The sequence below is a fragment of the Equus caballus genome, chromosome 4, assembly GCF_041296265.1.
Source record: "Equus caballus isolate H_3958 breed thoroughbred chromosome 4, TB-T2T, whole genome shotgun sequence".
In the NCBI taxonomy this organism is placed as follows: Eukaryota; Metazoa; Chordata; class Mammalia; order Perissodactyla; family Equidae; genus Equus; species Equus caballus.
Genome location: NC_091687.1, coordinates 43,532,262 through 43,552,453, shown reverse-complemented (window position 1 = coordinate 43,552,453; position 20,192 = coordinate 43,532,262). Strand labels below are relative to the sequence as shown.

The 20,192-nt window shown below is 36.1% G+C and overlaps 1 protein-coding gene across 4 annotated transcripts in view; it reads right to left on the bottom strand.

Moving 5' to 3' along the window:
* Positions 1 to 1,004: 1,004 nt before the first annotated feature.
* The window catches only part of DYNC1I1 (dynein cytoplasmic 1 intermediate chain 1), a 282,836-nt gene continuing 263,648 nt past the window's right edge, over positions 1,005 to 20,192 (bottom strand). For all 4 annotated transcript variants that reach the window (XM_023639239.2, XM_023639242.2, XM_023639240.2 and 1 more), the window contains 2 exons: positions 18,294 to 18,419; positions 1,005 to 1,944 (listed from right to left, as the gene is read on the bottom strand). In XM_023639239.2, the coding sequence (XP_023495007.1) occupies positions 1,834 to 1,944; positions 18,294 to 18,419 (237 nt within the window). In that variant the 3' untranslated portion in view covers positions 1,005 to 1,833. The remainder of the gene's footprint in view (positions 1,945 to 18,293; positions 18,420 to 20,192) is intronic.

Sequence of the window (20,192 nt, the reverse complement as noted above, 5' to 3'; positions counted from 1 at the left end):
ACAGTGGCTTGGGGACCAAGAGTGAGTGCACCAAGAGACCTATAAGGAGGCATGACCTTGTCCCGAACCCCACGTAGCGTTGCTGCCCCCATATCCTGTCAGTTACACAAGGTCAGCCAAGATTCAACGAGGGTCGGGACTACTCAAGAAGTGGGAGACGGTCATGGAGACCAGCTCCCACAGTGGGATATATTCACATATAAAATCTTGTCATTCTTCATGTGCTTACTACAAGTGACTCTGGCCTTTGCAGTTTTCACAGTTCTCACTCATTGAATCGCTCAGCATTTGCTCTATAATAACAACTCATGGGTTACTGATTTATTCTTGGTCCCTTACTGTATGCTTAAGAAACTTTTTAATAGATTGCTTTTAAACCTAGTTAAAACACCCACATTTTATCTTTAAAAATTTAACTTCTGTTTGCAAAGAATTTCAATATCTATATACCCTAGGCCACTTAGAGAAAAGCATATCATTATTTTAAAAACAGAAATCTCACAATTCAAGGAATCCCTACCAAGGAAGCACCATGGAAATTCTCTTCCTAAAAAGCTGAAAGCCTGTCTTCAAGTGTTTTTCATGACTCAACCACTATTTATTTTAATTCTCTCCCGGCATGAAATGACTTAAAATTTTTCTATTAAAGTTGTTTATAGACATGTTTCCTGGTCCAGTAGCAATAAACATAATTTTCTGTTGTAAATAATAATAATAATAAAAAACCCCAAAATGTGTAGTGCGTTTGGTGTTCGTTCACCTTAGCCAGTTTTTCTTACTCTAAAATTCGAGAGAGTCTTTGGGCACGAGCGGCTCTGATGAAGGAGGCAGGGGAGAGCCTTCCCAAAACCCAGTCTTGTTTAAGTCCAGCCAGGTGGGCCGTCTGTAAATTCATTATCAATCATCTTTAACATGACCCTAAGGTCTCTCTCCCACCCTCTGTGATAGTGGAATTCCAATCAGGCTTTCCCCAAACGAAGGATTTATCCACACTCATGCAGACCTGGTTTGGAACATTTTATTGGTAATACTGGTATCATATTTAGGAACCACAGACTTTTGTCAGACTGTGTTAGCTTGAATGACAAGTATCAATGGTCAACTATATTTGAAATATTGTTAAAGTACCTAGAAATAATAGGCATTAAAGTTCATTCCATTCACTGCAACAAACCTCTAAAGATTTCATGTCCTCAGCGGAACCGGCATACTGTAATTGTTATTTGGAACTTAATGTAACCTCAACAGCAGCAGAGAGACAATACGGTCCTCTCATTACGCACATGCTCTAGGATCGTTTATTTTAATGCTTTCAAATAAATATGTTCCATGCAGCACACCACAATAAATAAGGAGCAGCAATGTTCTTCTAGTAAATCCATTCATAATGTGAGTCACCATGTAAAACACCACATCTCAAGTCTTTGGCCCTGTACCATATCATGAAGCACACCACATCTGCACCTAATCATATCTGGCTTCATATGGATTTAATAGGACTATGCCAGAAGTGCATGTAAGCACAAATTTAACCAGAGGTTTCCAGCTATTAAATACAGCTTCTAAGTAGTTAAAAGGCAACAACTAAACCCGTAAAGGTTCCCCCCCTCATTTTTGAGACCGAAATATAAAGATACAAATGCTCTGGTGAATTTCAAGTCACTGGAGAGTAGGGTGGGATACACTTGAATACTTGGAGCAAAGCTGGCACAATATGGCACCCAAAATGTCACGGCAATATTGATGCTGAATGCACACGAATACAAGCGGATTGACGACTGCAGACGCTGAGCTCTAGAAGGTGAAGGTGGGGGTGGGGGTAGCTCATTTTTACTAGGCAGATAACTCAACGGTGCCTTCCTCCTCGCTATCAGCTCTGTTAGCACGAATCTCCACGAGGGTCCTGGCAAATCGGGTCCATTCATCATTGTGGGGAACTGCAAGCTGCAAAGCAAATTATTGGAAAATGGTGAATAAAATCTCTTTTACATCTGAAAGCTTTGAAGGCCACATGACTGTTCCTCCCAAAACAGACGTTTCCCTGTGAATGTACAGGAAACCAGATCTTCTTTGAATCAGTCAGATCCCAGAAGTGTTGCTCTTACACTGACAACTTAGGAGAACACGTAATGTCATTCTCAGAAGCAAATTCACTTGTGGAATTTATAAAACTTTTAAAACTTAATGTAAGCTGTACAATTACAAGAGCCACGTTAAAGTTCTTTCAGCAATGAAAATTCATCATAAGAAGACCAGACTTAGAGTAAACACAGCAAAGCAAATAAAAATGGCATTACTGGCTAGGATTTTGAAATAACTGTGGTATTGTCTTTCAAAGTCAATGCTATTGATCCTCTTTAAAAAGTGTTGCTAATGTGCCAGTATGCAAAAGTATAGCTTACATATACAAAGAAGTTTTACTACTACAAAATAATGCTTTGGCTTTTCCAGCAAGATCTTATAGGATGACACCTATGAATAATAGTAATAGTAGCTAACATTTACCAAGAGCTCTAAGTACTTTACATGCACTAACTCACTCTTCACGACAATCCTATGTAGGGTAATATTAGTATTTCCATTGCACCGAAGGAGAAATCAAGGCATAGAAAGATTAAATTATCTTACCAAGGTTGTATAGCTAGCAAACATCAGTGCCAATGTTATTTGGTTCCAGTATCTGCCTCCTCAGCCAGCATGCTATACTGATTCACCAAAAAAAGGGATTTATAAAATTTCCCAAATAATATCCTCTTTTGTGTACAGTTCAGTGAGGAGAAAATTAACCCCCACTCAATACAAATTGCATGTATAAATTTTTTTTAGCTGATTTAAAGAATAATGATTTCTCTACATAGCATCCAAAAATGAATTGCTTAAAGATATCATGCAAGTGTTTGGAATTAAAAAAAGAAGGATTTGAAGATGAGAAACAGGAGGAAGTAGAAGTCTGAATGGTTTTCATATAGAATAAGACTGATTTAGACTGTGGAGCCACTTTCTTGGAGGATTGCCCTAGAAGATGGTATAATCCACCCATGGGTACCAGTGCTACACATGCTACCCACATATTCTATAAATATTAATAACACACATCCATCCCAATCAATATACATTTCTGAAAATAAAAAAAGAGGGGGCAAATAAATCTAAGCTTTGAGATTACTTCTACAGCTGAAAAATTACCCACTACATACAGCCAAATGATTAGCACTTTAAATTTTTATTACAGGAAATGATATTCTCAGATACTATCTGTCCAAGACAACTTACTAGAGAGTGGCACTATCATTCTACAAAGTCTATCCTGCAATTAGCATTGTAGTACTAAGGTTAAATGTTTCAAGAATATAATTCTGGAAATGAAAAAAGGTGAGGAAGTAAGTTCTACTGATTTTGAGAAATGCAGTACCAATAAGAATTCTCTTATAGTCATATGAATGAGTTTTTGAATGGTTATATACTTCCTAGTTATTGAAATGAATTCAAATTTCTTTTCAGGCAATGACACAAGTCCACAATAGAATTGAATGACACTGTTACCCCTCTGCTCAGTCCATTGTCCCTACTTTCAGCTCTTCCACTATGTTCCAGTAGTCTTCATTTTTTTCTTAAATTTTAGAAAATACTGCCCTGGAAAAATGAAGTCCTCAAAATAAGTGATACAAAAGAATTAACAAGAAGCATAAGCAGCAAAGGGTTGGTATCATAGTTTTATGAGAGAATAGGTCCACTATTCCTTTTCTCTCCTCCAACTCCTGACTAAGCCCTTCCAAAAAGAACCAGAAAACAAAAGCCCAAGAGGAAACAAAAGCCAATCATGATAACATATTTATAACTTCTTCTCATATAAGGTGAGACTCAAGCTAAAGCTAAAGCACCTCATAACTTCATATAACTTTAAATATTGGAAAAAAATAGGTCTTACCAATAATATACAAAGAGCAATATACTCTAGGAGTTTTGCTCCTAAACATAATGCTATATTATTGGTTAAAATGGTTAAGTTTAAGTTAACATATAGTGCCATATGTAATGTTTTATTGCTAGCAATATACAGAAATTATATGCTAAAACAAGAAAGGAGGTAAATATGTTTACATGTAGTAGTTTCACGTAGTAGTAATGGCAAGACTGTTAAGAAACGACACTTACAAAGATTGTGAAACATTAAGGTTTGGACATCTGCCCAGATACAGTTTGGGACAGAATTGAGTATCATTTACGACATATAAAATTGCACATTTAACTTTTCAAAAATAAATTTTATTACGTTTCAATATTTCTAATAAACAAACAAAAATACCCCACAATGGAACTACATTTGACTTTTTCCATGGGGGTGGGAGTAACAGTACTATAATACCAACACTTGTCCTTAAAAATACAGATTTGCCCTCAAAAAGGTTTCACAGTATTCTAACATATCTTGTCCTCTTTTAGATCTGTGAAAGTTTCGCTTCAGTTGGAAAAATATTAGAAGTTTGTTTTTTTAAAAAATTTGTTCTGTCAAGTATTTTCCTTACCAGAATACCATAAACTTCACAGAAATGTTAGTTTGCTTGCTTCAAAAAAATTCCAGAGAACTCGATAAAAACACAATTGCTTCTAGAAACTTCAATTCACTCACCTCATCCTATTACACACTTTTTCATCTAGTTGACTATAAAAATAACCCAAGATGACTGTAATGTTAGATTTAGAAGGTGAACTGCAGACTGCCCCATTTTTAGAATTAAATATCACCATCAGGAAGCACTTTACGTATAATCTTAGCTTGAATGTGTGAATGTGTATTCACAGGCTGTTTCCACACCCAAAGTAATAATTTTTGGCATTTGAATTACTTGTAGGTAAGTCCAAGCAGGTGCCCTAACAAACAAGAAGACCACTCTTGCCTTTGACATCTTAGGCTGTAAATAGCACCTGTTTGGACAGAACCGTCCTTACCCTTAGCAGTTCCTAACTCTTCTCACCTGGTATGCTCTGAATAGAAATGGCTCGAAAGGAGGCTCATGAGCATAAATGCACCTGAGACTTTCTCTGGGCGACTTTTAATCCAACAATACCTTAATCATTAAGCAGCAAAAATCTTTGCTCATGTTTCTTAGTTAAAGAAAAAGACTGCTCTCATATCCTCTAACTAGCATGCAAATTTATTCAATCAGTAGGGACTGAGTTCCAACTGTATGCCAGACTCTAGGCTAGGGATTAAATATACAGCAGTGAATCATTTTGGCGCATGATGAATATGAAATACAGAGGAAAATTAATTATCACGTTTCCTTAGGTCAAAATGTGTGAGTACTGCCATAGTTTTTTCTTTCTTTTTTTTTAGCTTCACTGATGTTCAAAAAGTGAATAGCCTAAAATTTACCTTCTTACAGTGACAACTGCAACATTGCCTGGTGTTGTATGTCAAGCTAGTAGCAGGGAAGCAAATGGCATGTTAATGACATGGCTGTAGCCTCTCTTCAAGTTTTTATCAAGGCATTAAAGGCTAAATCTAGAGTATCACCATGGATTTTTTTTTCCCCTTGAAAATAATAGTTTGGAATAATTTTCAAACAATTTACATTTGTGATAGGAAAAATATTCACAAATTTCTAATGGTGATGAAAAATTTCAATCAATTAAAAAATATATAAGAAGCACTGTGAAGGAAACAGCCTATAGTTGTATTAAGAGAATGCTAGAAAGAAGGACTTGTAAAAATTGTCCAGTATTGTACTGAATCAAAGTGGACCTGGAAACATTTTTTGTCTTCATATTCATCCACTAAAGTCCACATCCCAGGTCAGGAATGACAAAGATTTTCCCACTGCTTCATAAACAGAGTTCACCAATAGCCAGTTCACCCTCTGTCAGATGACTGTTTTCTAATTTTTTGCTAAATATCTAAAGCATTTTTATGCCCAAAGGACTCAGGCCTCTGATTGTTGAGATAAAATCTTAGCTCTAAGATTGACTGCCTTTTACAGATATGACATAGCCCTATTTTTTACAGCCAAGGGAAATAAGGCCAAAGGTAGTTTCTGAGGTAGCAATCTGGCCATATGGAGGAGGTAAAATGAATCTCAGATTTGGACAGGAGACGTAAGTCCTGCTCTCATCTTGGTTACTCGCAATGGTCAGGCACTTAACCTCTCATTGCCTCAGTTGCAAAATGGGGATGATGGTATCTGACCATCAAGAGGGATATGCAGAGGATGAGAAAGGTAATCTAAGTGAAGGAAGCACTGTGAGCTCATCATGGAGTAGTCACGCATTCTCCCTCTTTAAAGGAAGGAACACCTTCCTTAAAGCGATACGTAAGTGGCATACATATCAATTCTATTGCATTTTTGTAGTTTTGTTTTTGTTTTCTTTCACAATTAATTCTGATGATTGCTATGTGAGGACATCAAGGAACAGGCTATCTCTCTTGAGCAGGTAGGAAACAAAGGTACAGGGAGCTAAATGATTTGCTAAAGACCATGTAACTTTCACGTTTGTATGGGGCAATCAGAGCCTCGCCCCTTTAAGAAATGCCCACATACCAAGGCAGAATGGCAGGCGGGAAATGTGTTTTGAATCACTTGCTAAAAGATTCTAAAGATTGTGTTTTTAATCTTCTAAGATTCTTGGGAGACAAAAGGTCAAAAATAAAAAGCAGAAGTCCAAAAGTTGTGGAAAAATTCATGAAAATTAACCATTCTAGTCCTCTCCCCACCCCCACATCAGCGGCTGTGTCCTGGATCTGCCCCCTGCCCCGTGCCTGAGTGGACTGAGGCTGCCTCTGGACCCGGCCCCACTCCACCCCTGGAGAACTCATCTGTCTAACCACTGGGTGTCTTAGCTTCCTGTGCACTTTAAGGAAGGCGTAGTTTGCAGAATAAGTAGATTTTGAGAAGGGAGGCAGGGTTGACTTTTTTCCACTCAGATATCAGCCAGATCATGATTTTTCTCCCAGCCTGCCACTATTTGCTGTGTATCCTTAGGAAACGTATGTTTTAACATCTCTGATCTTCACTTCCTCCTTTGTGAGAAAGGAATTTTGAGACCCGACTTCTAGGACTGTTGTGAATGTTAAATAAGACAAAAACGTGTAACGAGTTTGGCACATTATAAACCCTGAATGAATGACACTGTTTTTCCTCTTCTTCCTTCTTAATGCTTATTCTCCTCTCCTCCAATTTTTTTTCCTTTCTTCCCTTTTTCTTTCTTTCATTTTCTTCTTTTCACCTAGATAGAGCTACATATTTTTTAGAATTATACCTTATATCTTATCACATTTGCTTTCAAAAACCCACACAAATCATTTCCTAAATAGTCACACTTTTAAAAACAGCTAACTTTCATGAGCCGAATGTGCAGAAAGGGTTCTCTCAGATCCCAAGAAAAATTCTGTCAGAGTTCTTTTTATTGCTCATCTAAAAACCCAAATTTAAAGTATAAGTATTCCTTATAAATATACACATATGTATACATACGCATAATAGTTTTCCTTTTTCAAATCTGACCACTACAGCTTTATCTCGCCGTTTCCTTGTTACGGCACTTTCCACAGTGGGAGCCTGCATTTTTAGTTCAAGTCGTCAGGCTTTGTAACCGCTGAACATGCTGTTATAAAAATCAAATGACTTTTTATAACCAGGGTTAAACACACAAATATCATTTATGTGTCCCTTTTTATAAGCACACGGCTAACCATTTTGAATAGTCCTCAGTCAAGCTTCCCTCATTTGTTAGTAATTTTAAAGGGTTTCTAGGCCCTAGCAGTCGATTTCAAGAGCTGTACTAGCTACAGCAACTCCTACCAGCCCAATGCTGGATTTTTTATGGCAAAAATATTTGTCTCAGGCATTACATAGTATAAAGTAGGTTAATTAAAAAAAAATCTTGAATAATTAAGACAGAAAAGCATTCTGTAATTTCAGTTTGGTTTCTCAGATACGTTAAGCATGGCAAACAAATTAAAATGAGTAGGACTCTAGGTTTCAGGATGAATATTCCCTGGACGTGTGGTTCATCAGCATCTTTGTAATCTTTCAATTAAACAGAGTCATTAAAAAAAGTCTGGGATGATTATGTTAACCATTGATTCTGAATAGATACATGACAATTCATCGCCTGTATCAACCTACAAATTAAAGTTTTCTGTTAAAAAGATATCTTACAAATTACCTCTTTATTTTAATATGCATTGACTTTTTTTTATTAATGCATTTACAGAAACCGTGGAAGCCTACGTCAGTTTCCACAGAAGGCCTGCTAAACCCCTCTAAGCTCTGAAAGCTTTTAAAAAGTACAATTATTAATGGCACCCCAATTCAGGAGATTGTGGATTTACTAGTACATAAATACACGTTTGTGTTCGGAGGAAGCCTATATTTTTTAGGACAATTCCTGTTGCCACACACACAGATGGAAGCAAAGTGGGAGGTAGCAAGCAATGCAACAGCCACTGGAACGAGCAAGCGGACTCGCTTCACATAAATACAGCTCCACTGTATTTAACTCTCGGGAGAGTCTAGCATCACTGGTAACAATGGATGAAACCACGGACCCAAATTCCAAGCCAGAATGCAGTACACAGAGGGCGTAAATATACAACAGTGTTCTCCCACAAAAAGATATACTGTGTGGGAACAGTATTTACATCAGCTTTAGAGAAGTCCAGAAAGTAGGAGTTACATTAGTCTCTATTCTGTAACATCTGCTATTACCATACAGTAGGTTAAAATTTCTGTGAAATTTAGCAGCATGCTAACCTATAGTAGTGTGATGATAGCTAACCATTTTTGGTAAAGAAAGAATTTCTTTTATCTGAAAATCCAATCTAAGGGAACCCTCATCCACCCACAAAGTTTGAGATCTCTCTGCCAAAGTTCTTTCCTAGTATCTTTAAATGAGTGGTTGACTTTTATAGAATGTTCGTTAGAAAAACTTTAAAAAAATCCATTATTATCCAATGAAGGGAAGAAATAAAGGTAGAACATAAAAGTCAAAAGTAAAGAGTAGCAAATACGGCTCTATATTAATTTCAATAAGCCAGAAAATGCTGAAGGAAATTATTTTAAACACGATTCTTAAAAAATGAATATTTTAAAATATTCTTACTGTTAAAATTTAGCATTATAGGAAGCATGACAAAATTCTGAAGTTTTGACCTGTGGAAGAAAAAAAAAATCAAACAGCTGAAGAAAGAGTTAATTCAGTAAGGCCTAAAGATGACCTTGTTCACATTTGTATTAAAATCTTGTCCTCCTTTCTTCCGAAATCTTTTAAGCTCCGTTTTTTCTTATTATTTGGAACAATCTATTTCTCTGCCCAAAAGATGGAAAAAAATGCTAAAAACATTGGCTGACGGGAGATAATGGAAAATAAACTTTTTAAACTCCAATTACCACTCTTTTTCCATAACACAAAAGATCAAGAAAAATGACAGAGAAACGAAAAAGCATGTGCTACTCAAGCTGATCTGTCATATTAGCTGACTAAACACACACCCCTTCTCTTCCTGATATTATTAACTATAGCTTTTCTAGTAAATTCCTAGCAACCATTGCATCTAAGCAGTTTTGACAAGAAGAAGGCTTATTGCTAAACACCTTAAAAACATTTACCAAGGTGATAAAAGAAATGTCATTCCCTCCTACTGAATGTTTGGGCATAAAAGGTATTTTTATAATGTAGCTCACGATTTACCATATCTATAGTGTCCAAAAAAAGCACAATGAAGAGGAAGCATTTTTCCAGTGGTTTGACAACTATTTGAATCAACTGTTAGGCTTTCAGTACACTACTGGCCAAGTGCTCCCTTTGAAAGCACAGGAGGCGAGAGGAACTGCGATGGAGACTGACGGGGAAGGACAGTACTCTTTTCTAAATATATTTTATAGTTAAATGTTAGGACTGTTTCTTCCTGATCATCAATCTATAGTCAACTTGGAGGCTGCATTCTGAACGCTCCACACAAACTTTCCTTCAATCTTCAACTTCACACGTGAAACATTCATTCACTCAAATATTCATTGAGTGCCTACTATGTGTCAGGGACTGTGTTAGGCTGGGTTATCCTGTCCAAACAGACAACTGTCAAGTATCCGCTTTGTGCATGTTTTTCTGTTTGTGGCACCCTAATGATTAGAAAACTTCTACATGATAAGAAAAACCTCTCAAAGGAGGGTGGCCAAACTGAATTTTTTTTTTCTAAGTCAAAAGGGTGGCTAGTCTTTAGGATACTAGAAGGTGTTCACTTTTTGCCTAAGCATCTTTAATGCTAAGACAAATAAAAAGAAAATATTTCATCTAAATGTTGAGAAACTATTGGCTGGTCATGAGGAGAAAGATCTTAGGAAATGGACCACTGATCAATTTATCTACCAGCCTAAAAAGTAAGAGTGCAAAATTTCTTCTACAATGTTAAGCTTTGATATTCCCTAAATGATAAATAATTCATGTTTTAAAATGTAAAAGATGTTCTGATAGCTGACAGTCTCAAAAATTCACGCAAACCTTCCTTGGAAGTAGAATATAATGATCCATTCACTTCCTCAATTTGCAAGTCCAACCTATATGGCATATAAATATTTACACATAAGCACACATTAGCAGATATTTGATTTCATATTATATTTTAGATACACCAATAGTAGCACACATACACACATAAGAAACAAATAACTCTGCATTTCTAGATAGGCCAGTGTTAATCTCGACTCACAGATGACTGGAGCAGCTTCCTGCTCGGCTGGTCTAAGCTATGATTTGAGGCTACTGTTCTAAGCAGTGATTTTTCAAGATGAAATTTAGCAGTTTTGAAATTCTAAAACTAAACACAATTTTGTCAGCCATAAAAAAAATTAACACTATAATTAATGACTGCTTCAGAATCCAAACTGCTATTGAAGATGACAGTTTGAAACCACAGAAGAATCATAAAAATGATTAATTATACAAACTGGTACTTGTTTCAGAAGGTTTATATTCATAGATCATTTATCACCAAAATGTGAATATATGAATATTGCAAATTACTACACACACATTAATTTGGTTTTTATAAAATTAGATATTAGGGTTTTCTTTTCATTGAATCAACTACTCCATAATACACAGAAGTCATAAGTATTTTCTTACCAATTCAGGAAAAAAAGTGGCTTGAAAAGACATTAATCTATAAATCCATTTTTATAAACTAATGCTACCTGAATAAGCACACTATTTATATAATAATAAGTTTAATCATGGTCTTCTACATATATAATTATCAAAATGAAAGCCATTGCTACTACATTCACTATAAGATGAATAATTATAATATTAATTGGAATTAATAGCACTTTTTCTTTTCTTTTTTAAATTAAGCACTTTTCCTAGGAGAAATCAAGTTAATACTAAAATTACAATCATACATTTAACCAAATTATTTTATTTCAAATACATATAATTTATTATGACTAGGAAATGAATTAACATATTATTTTAAAGTAGCTTATTCTATATAATTATATTTATTAGTAACCCCAAATCTGCCCACACAAATATGCCTTTGTGCTTTTGACTTAAGTGTATGGCGTTGTAGCTATGACAATAAAAACTCAGGTAAAAATGGAAACGTCCAATTGAAAATCGACATGTTTTGTTTTTATGTCATCAAAGATCTAAATGTTATTGACAGAAGTAGGTATTTGGATTTTCAGTTTTTATCTGGACGTTTGACACCATGGAAGAATTTATGCCAAAGTCTTTTCTTTTCCATGGAAGGAAAACCAAAAGAAATGTTTTGCATCAGCTAAAGAAAATAACATTGTTTATCCATTGAAGAATAAGCCAGTACTTGCAAAGACTTTCAGAAATCTAGCAACTTATGGCCACAGTCACTTAATGAGAAGCACAACTGTTGTGGGTGATTATAACTGGACTTTGGTAAGCTGAGCCCAGCTCTTCTGGAGGCTGCCAAAGCTTAGCCACACTGTCAGGTTCATCACCAGCAGGGCAGAATGGCCTTCATAAAGCACAATAATTAAACTGACTGATTTCAAATGCAGTTCTGTTTCATTAAGAAACTCTTATTTGAATTAACCCCCAAATCTCAGTTTAACTTCATATTTTGTGTGTGGCACACCCCCTTCCCCACGGAGGGGAGTTATTGATATTCAGGGCCCAAATTTTTGATGCAAAATTGATGTAGGCCCTGTCCTACTGGAAAACATGAAGTAGTTTCACAAAGCAAACAATTACTGCCGAGCGTAACCCACTTAAAAGCCATAAATGTATTGTATTTATTTTGTGTCACTCAAATTGTTTTAACTCCCAGAACTTGTAGTTAATCAGATGCTACTACATTGAACTGCTATGTAAAGTGCAAGAGAAATGGCTCATCGAATCTCTTTCCTTTTATTCTTATTCTAGGTGGCTATGAAAACTCTTTGAGGCGCTTTTTAATAGTCTTTGTACATTACACCTTGACCATTGTTCTAAAGTATGTTACGGAGGTCATCTTTCCTGGTGGGATCCCCAATAAACTTTTCATTCTAATTTGTCATTTTAGCTTTAAAATATACTCAAATCATGCTCTACGTTTTCAGCAGTTACATTTGATCTCTCTGTATTTTTCCAGGCCTTTGAATATATTAACAAATGTCAAGTTTATTGTACTTACTGAAATTGGAATAAAATGACTGCTATTCTTTTAGCCCCAAAATAGTCACATCAAACAAGCTATCTGAAATGCTGCCACAGCTCAGGGTTAAAATTTGAAGATGAATGCACGTTTTCTTAGGTAATTAGCGAATGAGATACCAAACAAAGTTAGGGTGATAAGACTTATTCATCTCCCAAATTACAGTTTTTAAGTTGCCATTTTACTTTTCAAATTCTGCTTTAAGCTGAAAATGATTTTGGAATTTTATCATTTGACGACTCTAGAAATATAATCAGGGATTTGAAACTTAGGTGTATTTATCACAACTGAAAACAAAATCTCCCCTGGAAGAGGTTAATGGAAAAAGAAATAATAGGAGGTGGAAGATAAACTGCTTCTTTCAAAACTGAAGCTGCAAACAGCATTCTAACTAATTCAGATAAGCAGCAAACATAGTTGTTAGGGGATATTTATGACAGCCGCATCTGTGTGACAGCACTGAAGCATTAACAATGGCAACGGGCTTTCTATAAAACACATCTGCAAGAAAGACAGGTAGATAGGCTGACTATCAATCATCAGGACACGTGAATAATTCTATACTCACTGGCCCATGTGCTGTTCAAATCAGTTCCGTATATATAGAAAAGCTTGCTATTCAGTAAAGGAGCCACGGCAGTGAGTAATTTTTATTTTTAATTCTTTAAAACACGTGTATTTGCACATCATTAAAAAAATCCAACAATGATTAACAGCTCTCTAAGAGTGTATTCTGAAGCAGAATACACTCCACATTTTCAGGTTATATTTGTAGTTAATTTATGACTTGTTATCTTACCCATGTTTCAGTTAATTGAATGGGATCGTACAGCTCCAAAACAAACACATTGCATTCCATGGTTTGAGGAGAAAAATTCTCGAAACTTATTCAATAGCTAGGCTCATTTTTAATTTAAGATCTTTGAGAATTTAAGTGGTGTACGCAACCACTGTCTTAAGTAAATTTTAAGATGCACAAATAGAATAAAAGTTATAGCCAAATAATAAAAGAGGTCTTCTCTGTCTTTCATTGAATTCACATAACTTCCATTTATGCTAATAGGCGTTAAGCACCTGCTCTGCAAAGAAAATAGACCCCTATCTGTGAAAATAAATGTGTACAGTATATTTTCCAGATACAATGCTGAAATCAAACAACCAAAAATGTTTGCTATATAAACAAAGCATCATGTGGCCTACCTGAAAACATTGCTACTTTATATTTTATATTTCCTAAGTTATGGGCCCTCAGATATTACTCACACCTTTGCCATTTAGATGTAACAAAAAGAAAAAAAGAGATGGACAAACTCAATCTGGTGATTTCAGTGAGCTCATACACAATCCTCTGTTTACCCCTTCAGAAGTTCATAATAAATTGCATCAGTAAACCTGGATTCAAGCCATTGCTCTCGACCATCATCTTAAAAGTCATGGAGGATAATTGGATGTAACAGAGGAGGGCATGATCAGGGGGCACTGTGCTGGGACTCCCTGCGGCAGCTGCAGCCTCAGCTGGGACGGGAGATGAGGCAGACGATTGTTAACAACTGGTGACACCAGAGTCCCTTTCTACAGTGCCCTTCTGGTTGAGTGTCAGGTCTCACAGGAAGGCATCTCTACCTGGACGTGAATGAGGATGTTTCCATTGGTCATCACAGAAGTCTCTTATCAGAGAGTTCTTGACAACAAGGTGGACAGAGAAAGGCTGTCTCTCTCCACCCCAACTGTAGTAGGCAACATAGAGATATTTCCCAAAACTCTATTACACTTTCAGTTAAAATTACGATGTGATCAAAATAGGGCAGTTGGGGAGTTGAGTTAGAATCTCCAGTACAGTTTCAGCTCTATATTTACGGGCCTCATGATGTTTATAACGCAAAGTCATTGCTATTCTCATTCAACGTTTTTAAATAGTCTTAAGAAACAGCAGTCATAAGATCATACTGCATGTACTACATTTAACCACATTGCTAAAGATTTCTTCTTCTTCCTAATGGTCTAGGTCAAGGCCCAAATTTTTCATTTCTAATTTGAGTCATGAGTGATATTAAGAGCAATACTCTTGTGGACAGAATTGGCTACCTAATTTGCAGGGCTCAGTGCAAATGGAAACTTTGGGTGCCGTGTTGAAAAATTTCTTAACAACTGCAAGATGATGACAGTAGAGCTTTAAACCAAGCTCGGGGCTCCCCTAAGCACAGGGCCCTGTGAGACTGCACAGGTTGCACCATCATGAAGCCAGCATCGTTCTTGGAATAGGACCTTGGCAAAAGATCACCTGCTGCCCTCTCTTTTCTCCTCAGCCTAACAGAGGTCTCAGTGAAATCAACCATGGGAGAATGAATGTGACGTGTCTTCCCGCAGACAGACACCTATTCAATGTTCCCAAGGAAAATGGATTGACAAAGTGGACTCTAAAAACTAACATTCACTTTCCTGTACAGATTATATTATAAGGCTTATATAAAAATGTTGCATCTTCTTTCCTAGAGGGTTCTACAAAGCAAAGTTTTCCATCCAAAGGCCAGCATGACCCTGGTGAGGGGTTCAGTTCTAACGGGGACCAGAGGCCAATTTTGAATACGGATAATGGTAGCACAGTGTACTGGCAATTTGATCCTCAATACCATATTTTTTCTCTTCCTCTATATTTTTTCCTTTTTAAATCGCTTCCTGCTTAAACCCCTTCCTTCTTGTCAGCGATGCACCAGGCTTAGATTTGACCTTGAATTCTAAGTGGGCCAGCTTGCCATGAAGGCACTCTGGCTTTCTGCAGTTTGGGTGATTTGGAAGGCTGGGGAGGCACTGTTCAGAGGGCGCCCTTCTCCTCTAAGTACAGTTATGCTCTGTCAGTTCTAGGCTGGTGAACAAGTCGGCAGGAATTACAATAATGGCAGCATTTGCCCATGAAGCGATCTACTCTCTCTCAGAGGTGGGCTTCAGCTAAGCTCAGCTGTAGGAAAGTCATCTTCCCTTTTAGTACATGGAGCCCCTACACAGTTGGTCCTCAGAGATTGAGAAGAGGGCAGAGAGCTGAGCAAAGAGAAACAGAAAAGCCCTCCTATTATTTTTCCTCAGAAATAAATCTGAGGTAAATTTGTAAATACCTTACAAAAATACTAAAGAAAAAAACTCATAGTTGAAGGCAAAATTATCCAAGTTTTTCTGAGCTATAGATTGCTTTGTATATAATCAAACAATACAGAAAGAAGTGTTCAAATGTATAAGCCTATCCTGAGTTTTGGTCATTCAGAGAAGGGCTAGACGATTATAATATTACCAACTCTCAATAAAAGAGTATATCCTTTTTTTTTCTTGGTAGTGAGTTTGTAGGGATAAACAACCCTACAAATTGTTTGGCCTATTATATGTCACAGAGATTTTTCTATAGCCTGTCTAGACTCCAGACAATAGGCGAGACTGGCCTATAGTGGCAGACATTTCTATAGTCTGTAATATCACTTAGAAAAGTAAGTGCAATAATACAAAAATGAAAACCAGCCTGACCTGCCAGTACGATAGTAAAAATATGAGTGTAACAACACTTTACAATTTAGAAATGATAATAGCAACCTTGAAAGAAGTTTTAGCAGCCACATATCAGCCAAAGCAACTTTTGTAAAATTGTATATACTCCCAAAATATGAGTCATATTCAAGTAATTCTATCCACAGGCTATAAAATCACTTTATTGCAGGAAATTCTGTATATATGTCATGTTGTGTTTTCTTATTGCAAAGAGATGGTGTGTGTGTATCTATATATGTATATGTGTATATATAGATTATATTATATATATACACATAATATTTGTGGTCAACATATACACTTTTCAAAAGCCCTTTTTTTAAATAAACCAGATTGTTAACCTATTCTGCTTTCCAGCCCTCTTGTATAAAGCAAAGCAGCACATCATTGTAAGAGAGTTAAGGGACATTATGTATAAGCAAGGAAGGTGAAAAATAGTTTTAAAATTTCCTCTATTTTCTACTATTTTGTTTCTGAGCATGTCTCCACATCTATTTCTCTTCCATAATTACACTTGTTATAAACAAAGGAAAGAAAGAAGAGAGAAAGACAGAAATCTTGTTTGCTATTTTTTTATATAAATATAAAGAAATCCTTCTTTGCTAGCTTTTTAATTTTTTAGTAAATGAACCAATGAAGAGTATTTGTTTTTGTTGTCGCTGAGTTTTATTTTGATGAAGATCATGAAAAAGATGCACTGAATATAAAGAATACTCACTAAAGAAATATTGCCGTAAAACTAATGGCAACATTTCGATTCAGAGGGTATTCTCTTTCCCAAAGACTCCAACCTACGTCAATAGTCACCCGACCATTTGCATCTTCACCACTGGGGATGAATATTAACAGAGTCTTTGTTGCTGTTATGACTCAGCTTGTGGCATCAAGAGTAGTCAAAGGGGTGTCTAACGAAATAGATAACACGCAGTAAAACCAAGAGATTCTTCTAGTTGTTTTACTTAGAGTTGTACAGCCCAAAATAGAAAACTCTCATCTCTAACGTCACTCAGTTTCTGTCTCTGGCTAAATTAAAAAAAAAACACACACACCATCCAGTTTGTTTCAACACAATCAACTCTACCATATAGCAGAATATAATACATCATCAAAAGCTCCACTGTCGAACAAACCACCTAGCAGTGCCAAATTTAGAGAATGCTGATTGATGAAACCATAAAGAATCCTGCTCAGTACTATCAGCTAAGCCCATCCACCGGGCACTCACAGAGCACTTCCTAGGCCTAGGATATTATGCATACAAATGTGGTATATTTTCCCAGTGGAATGCAAATGTTAGATTCGGATTACGCCAAAATAGCATTACACAACACTCCTTTTTTTGCTTTGCTTGAAAGTTCAATAATTTCTTTGTCTTTAAGGAAAAAATTCTTTAACCTCATCAGAAATGAAGGTTTTTGTTAACACTTTCTCATATAATAAAAATAAACATAGGTTTAAGTACAACTGATTGAAAATGTAATATTAAATAAAAGTAGTATAAAAATTCAAGGAGATTTATCTGAAATAAAAGATATAGTTTTTTCCTTTTCATATGTGCCATGATATTCAGGAATACTTTACATATCATGTAACAAGGTATATCAGAGAGGTACATATCTTATAAAATAACTGAAAACCATGAAAATGGTATAAAATTCTGATTCACCTCAGGCTTCTTAATTCGCTACACTTTAATCAAAGAGTAATAGTAAACACTTCAATTGAGCATAGCACCTACAAGCTGACTTTTCAAAGCAAACAACAAATTCCAAATTGAACGTTGGCATGATGAATTTGGCAAACTTTTCATTCTCATGAAATTGATGGAGAGTGCCACGCTTCATCACAGGATAGCTAGGAATTCTCCAGCACCCCGAAAGGACATTGGATCATTAACCAGTGTCCTGTGCATGGAGACAGAAGATCAAATTAGGCCCTGAGGAAGTTTCGCCAAGCTCCCACTGAAGGCAATGGAAATTTGCAAGAGCACTTGAGAGGGCTCTTGTGGCCCACAAGATCTTGTCAGTAATTTCACTGTCTTTAAACTAGATATATAAGTCAAAAAATAAAACAAAACCCCCCAAATATGTACCTCTCCAACATCATAGATCCAAATACGGCCTTCTGAGTCCCCAACAGCAACTTCTTTGCCAGCTTGAGCCCAACGAACACGGTTTAGGGCGGACGCCCCCTCAATGGCCACACTTGCTGTTGGAACCTGCCAAAGGGGTTACGACAGAAACAAAGAATCTCTGAATATGAATTTAAATATACAAATTTACAATGATATGTTTAACTGGATGAGTCACCACTGCCTTCATGTGCATGAAGTAATATACATCCCTTGTGCAGGGGTAAAAAGGATTCATTGTTCTTAAATCATATGCTCCACTGAATTAAGGGGTAGAGAGGAGACACTTTAACAAAAAAAAGAAAAAGAGGGAGAGTCTTTTTTCCACAGTCAATGGGCAGTGAGTGACACAAATATTTCTTTGGATTATGCAGGGTGTACATCCAACATACAAACACAACAGCTAAATGTGATACTTTGTGATCAGGTCATGATTTATGGATCGATGGAGAGAGAGATGTCAGGACTTACCAAGATTAAGAATACTATACAAGGCAGAAGGGGGGTGTATGGTGGAATAAAAGTCATATTAATACATGTCTTCAGGAAAAAAATATGGATTGATTCCTCAAAACCTCACTGGGGAGAAGACGATCAAAAGAAAGAAAAGTATGCAGGAGAAAAACTTTAAAACCTCAAATTCTCCTCCTTTTCTTTTTTTTTCTCTTCTTTTCTTTTTTCTTTTTCTGTTTTTTCTCCCTCCTGGCAGTACCAGGGTGTAGGAAGTGATCCATACTTTGGAAATGTCCCCAGGGTCATATCCTGATAGAACGTAGCCATCTATTTGTAGAAAACGTCTTACATCTCCTTTAATAAACACCTGAAGTCTGAAAACGTTGATAATTACAATAATAATTATTATTAAAGTGAACTCGAGTTGCCGAAATGGAACCTACAGTATTTGTTACAAGAACTTTAGTAGAATTTGGAAAAAAGAATTTTGGTGGGTCTATCCCTCTGCCATCATGAGTTGTAAACTCTTGTCTTTCACGTTGGAAGTTTATAACCGATATAAACATCAGATCTCTGAGCCTTCCACAAGAATGCTGAATAGGAAATGACAACAGACCATTGAAAAAAAAAGGTAAATGTTAAAAGAGAAAGAAAAAAAAATCGTGAAAAGAGGGCCACCGAGATCATCTCACACCACAGTTTAAGACCTGTATCTAATAAACACATCGTATCAGGATGGAAACATGACATGTACTGTGCCTTAGCACTCCCGGCGTTCGCTTATTCAGGAATTGAAACCATCTGTTTATAAGAGATTATTGACCCATACCTATCTTTAAAATAGCAATAAAAACTCCATCACATGTAAGAATGTATGTTTAAACTTAATCTTGCAATCAATAAAAATTCTTTGGCCCGCTTAAATCACTATCTGTCAATTGTGAGCAAAAATGTAAAGCAAAAGTCCCCAGTCCATTTATTTCTTAAAAAATACACAATTTCTATAATAAAGGTACCTGCTGTGCAGGCTGGATCCTGAATTTTTACCAAACTTTTCAAGGGCCAAAACAGTGTGAATTTAGATGGGCCAATATTCTGTCAATACGCTTTATTATTAGTGGGCGACTCAGAAAAACAAATGAGAGATTCAGCTATAGAGTTTACAGAGTTAATTTTTAACTCTATAATTTAGAGAGATCATACAAGATCATACTTTATCCAACTGTATGCAATATCAGATTTTATCTAAGAACAATTTCAAAAATTGAATGAAATGTTTAATCTTAACGTGAATATGATAAAAAAATAATCACTCAAAAGAAACAGATTTTTTATACCTTTTAAATCATACTTAATACATTTTAAAGCATTTTATTTATTGGGAATTAAGTAATATAGCAAACTAGA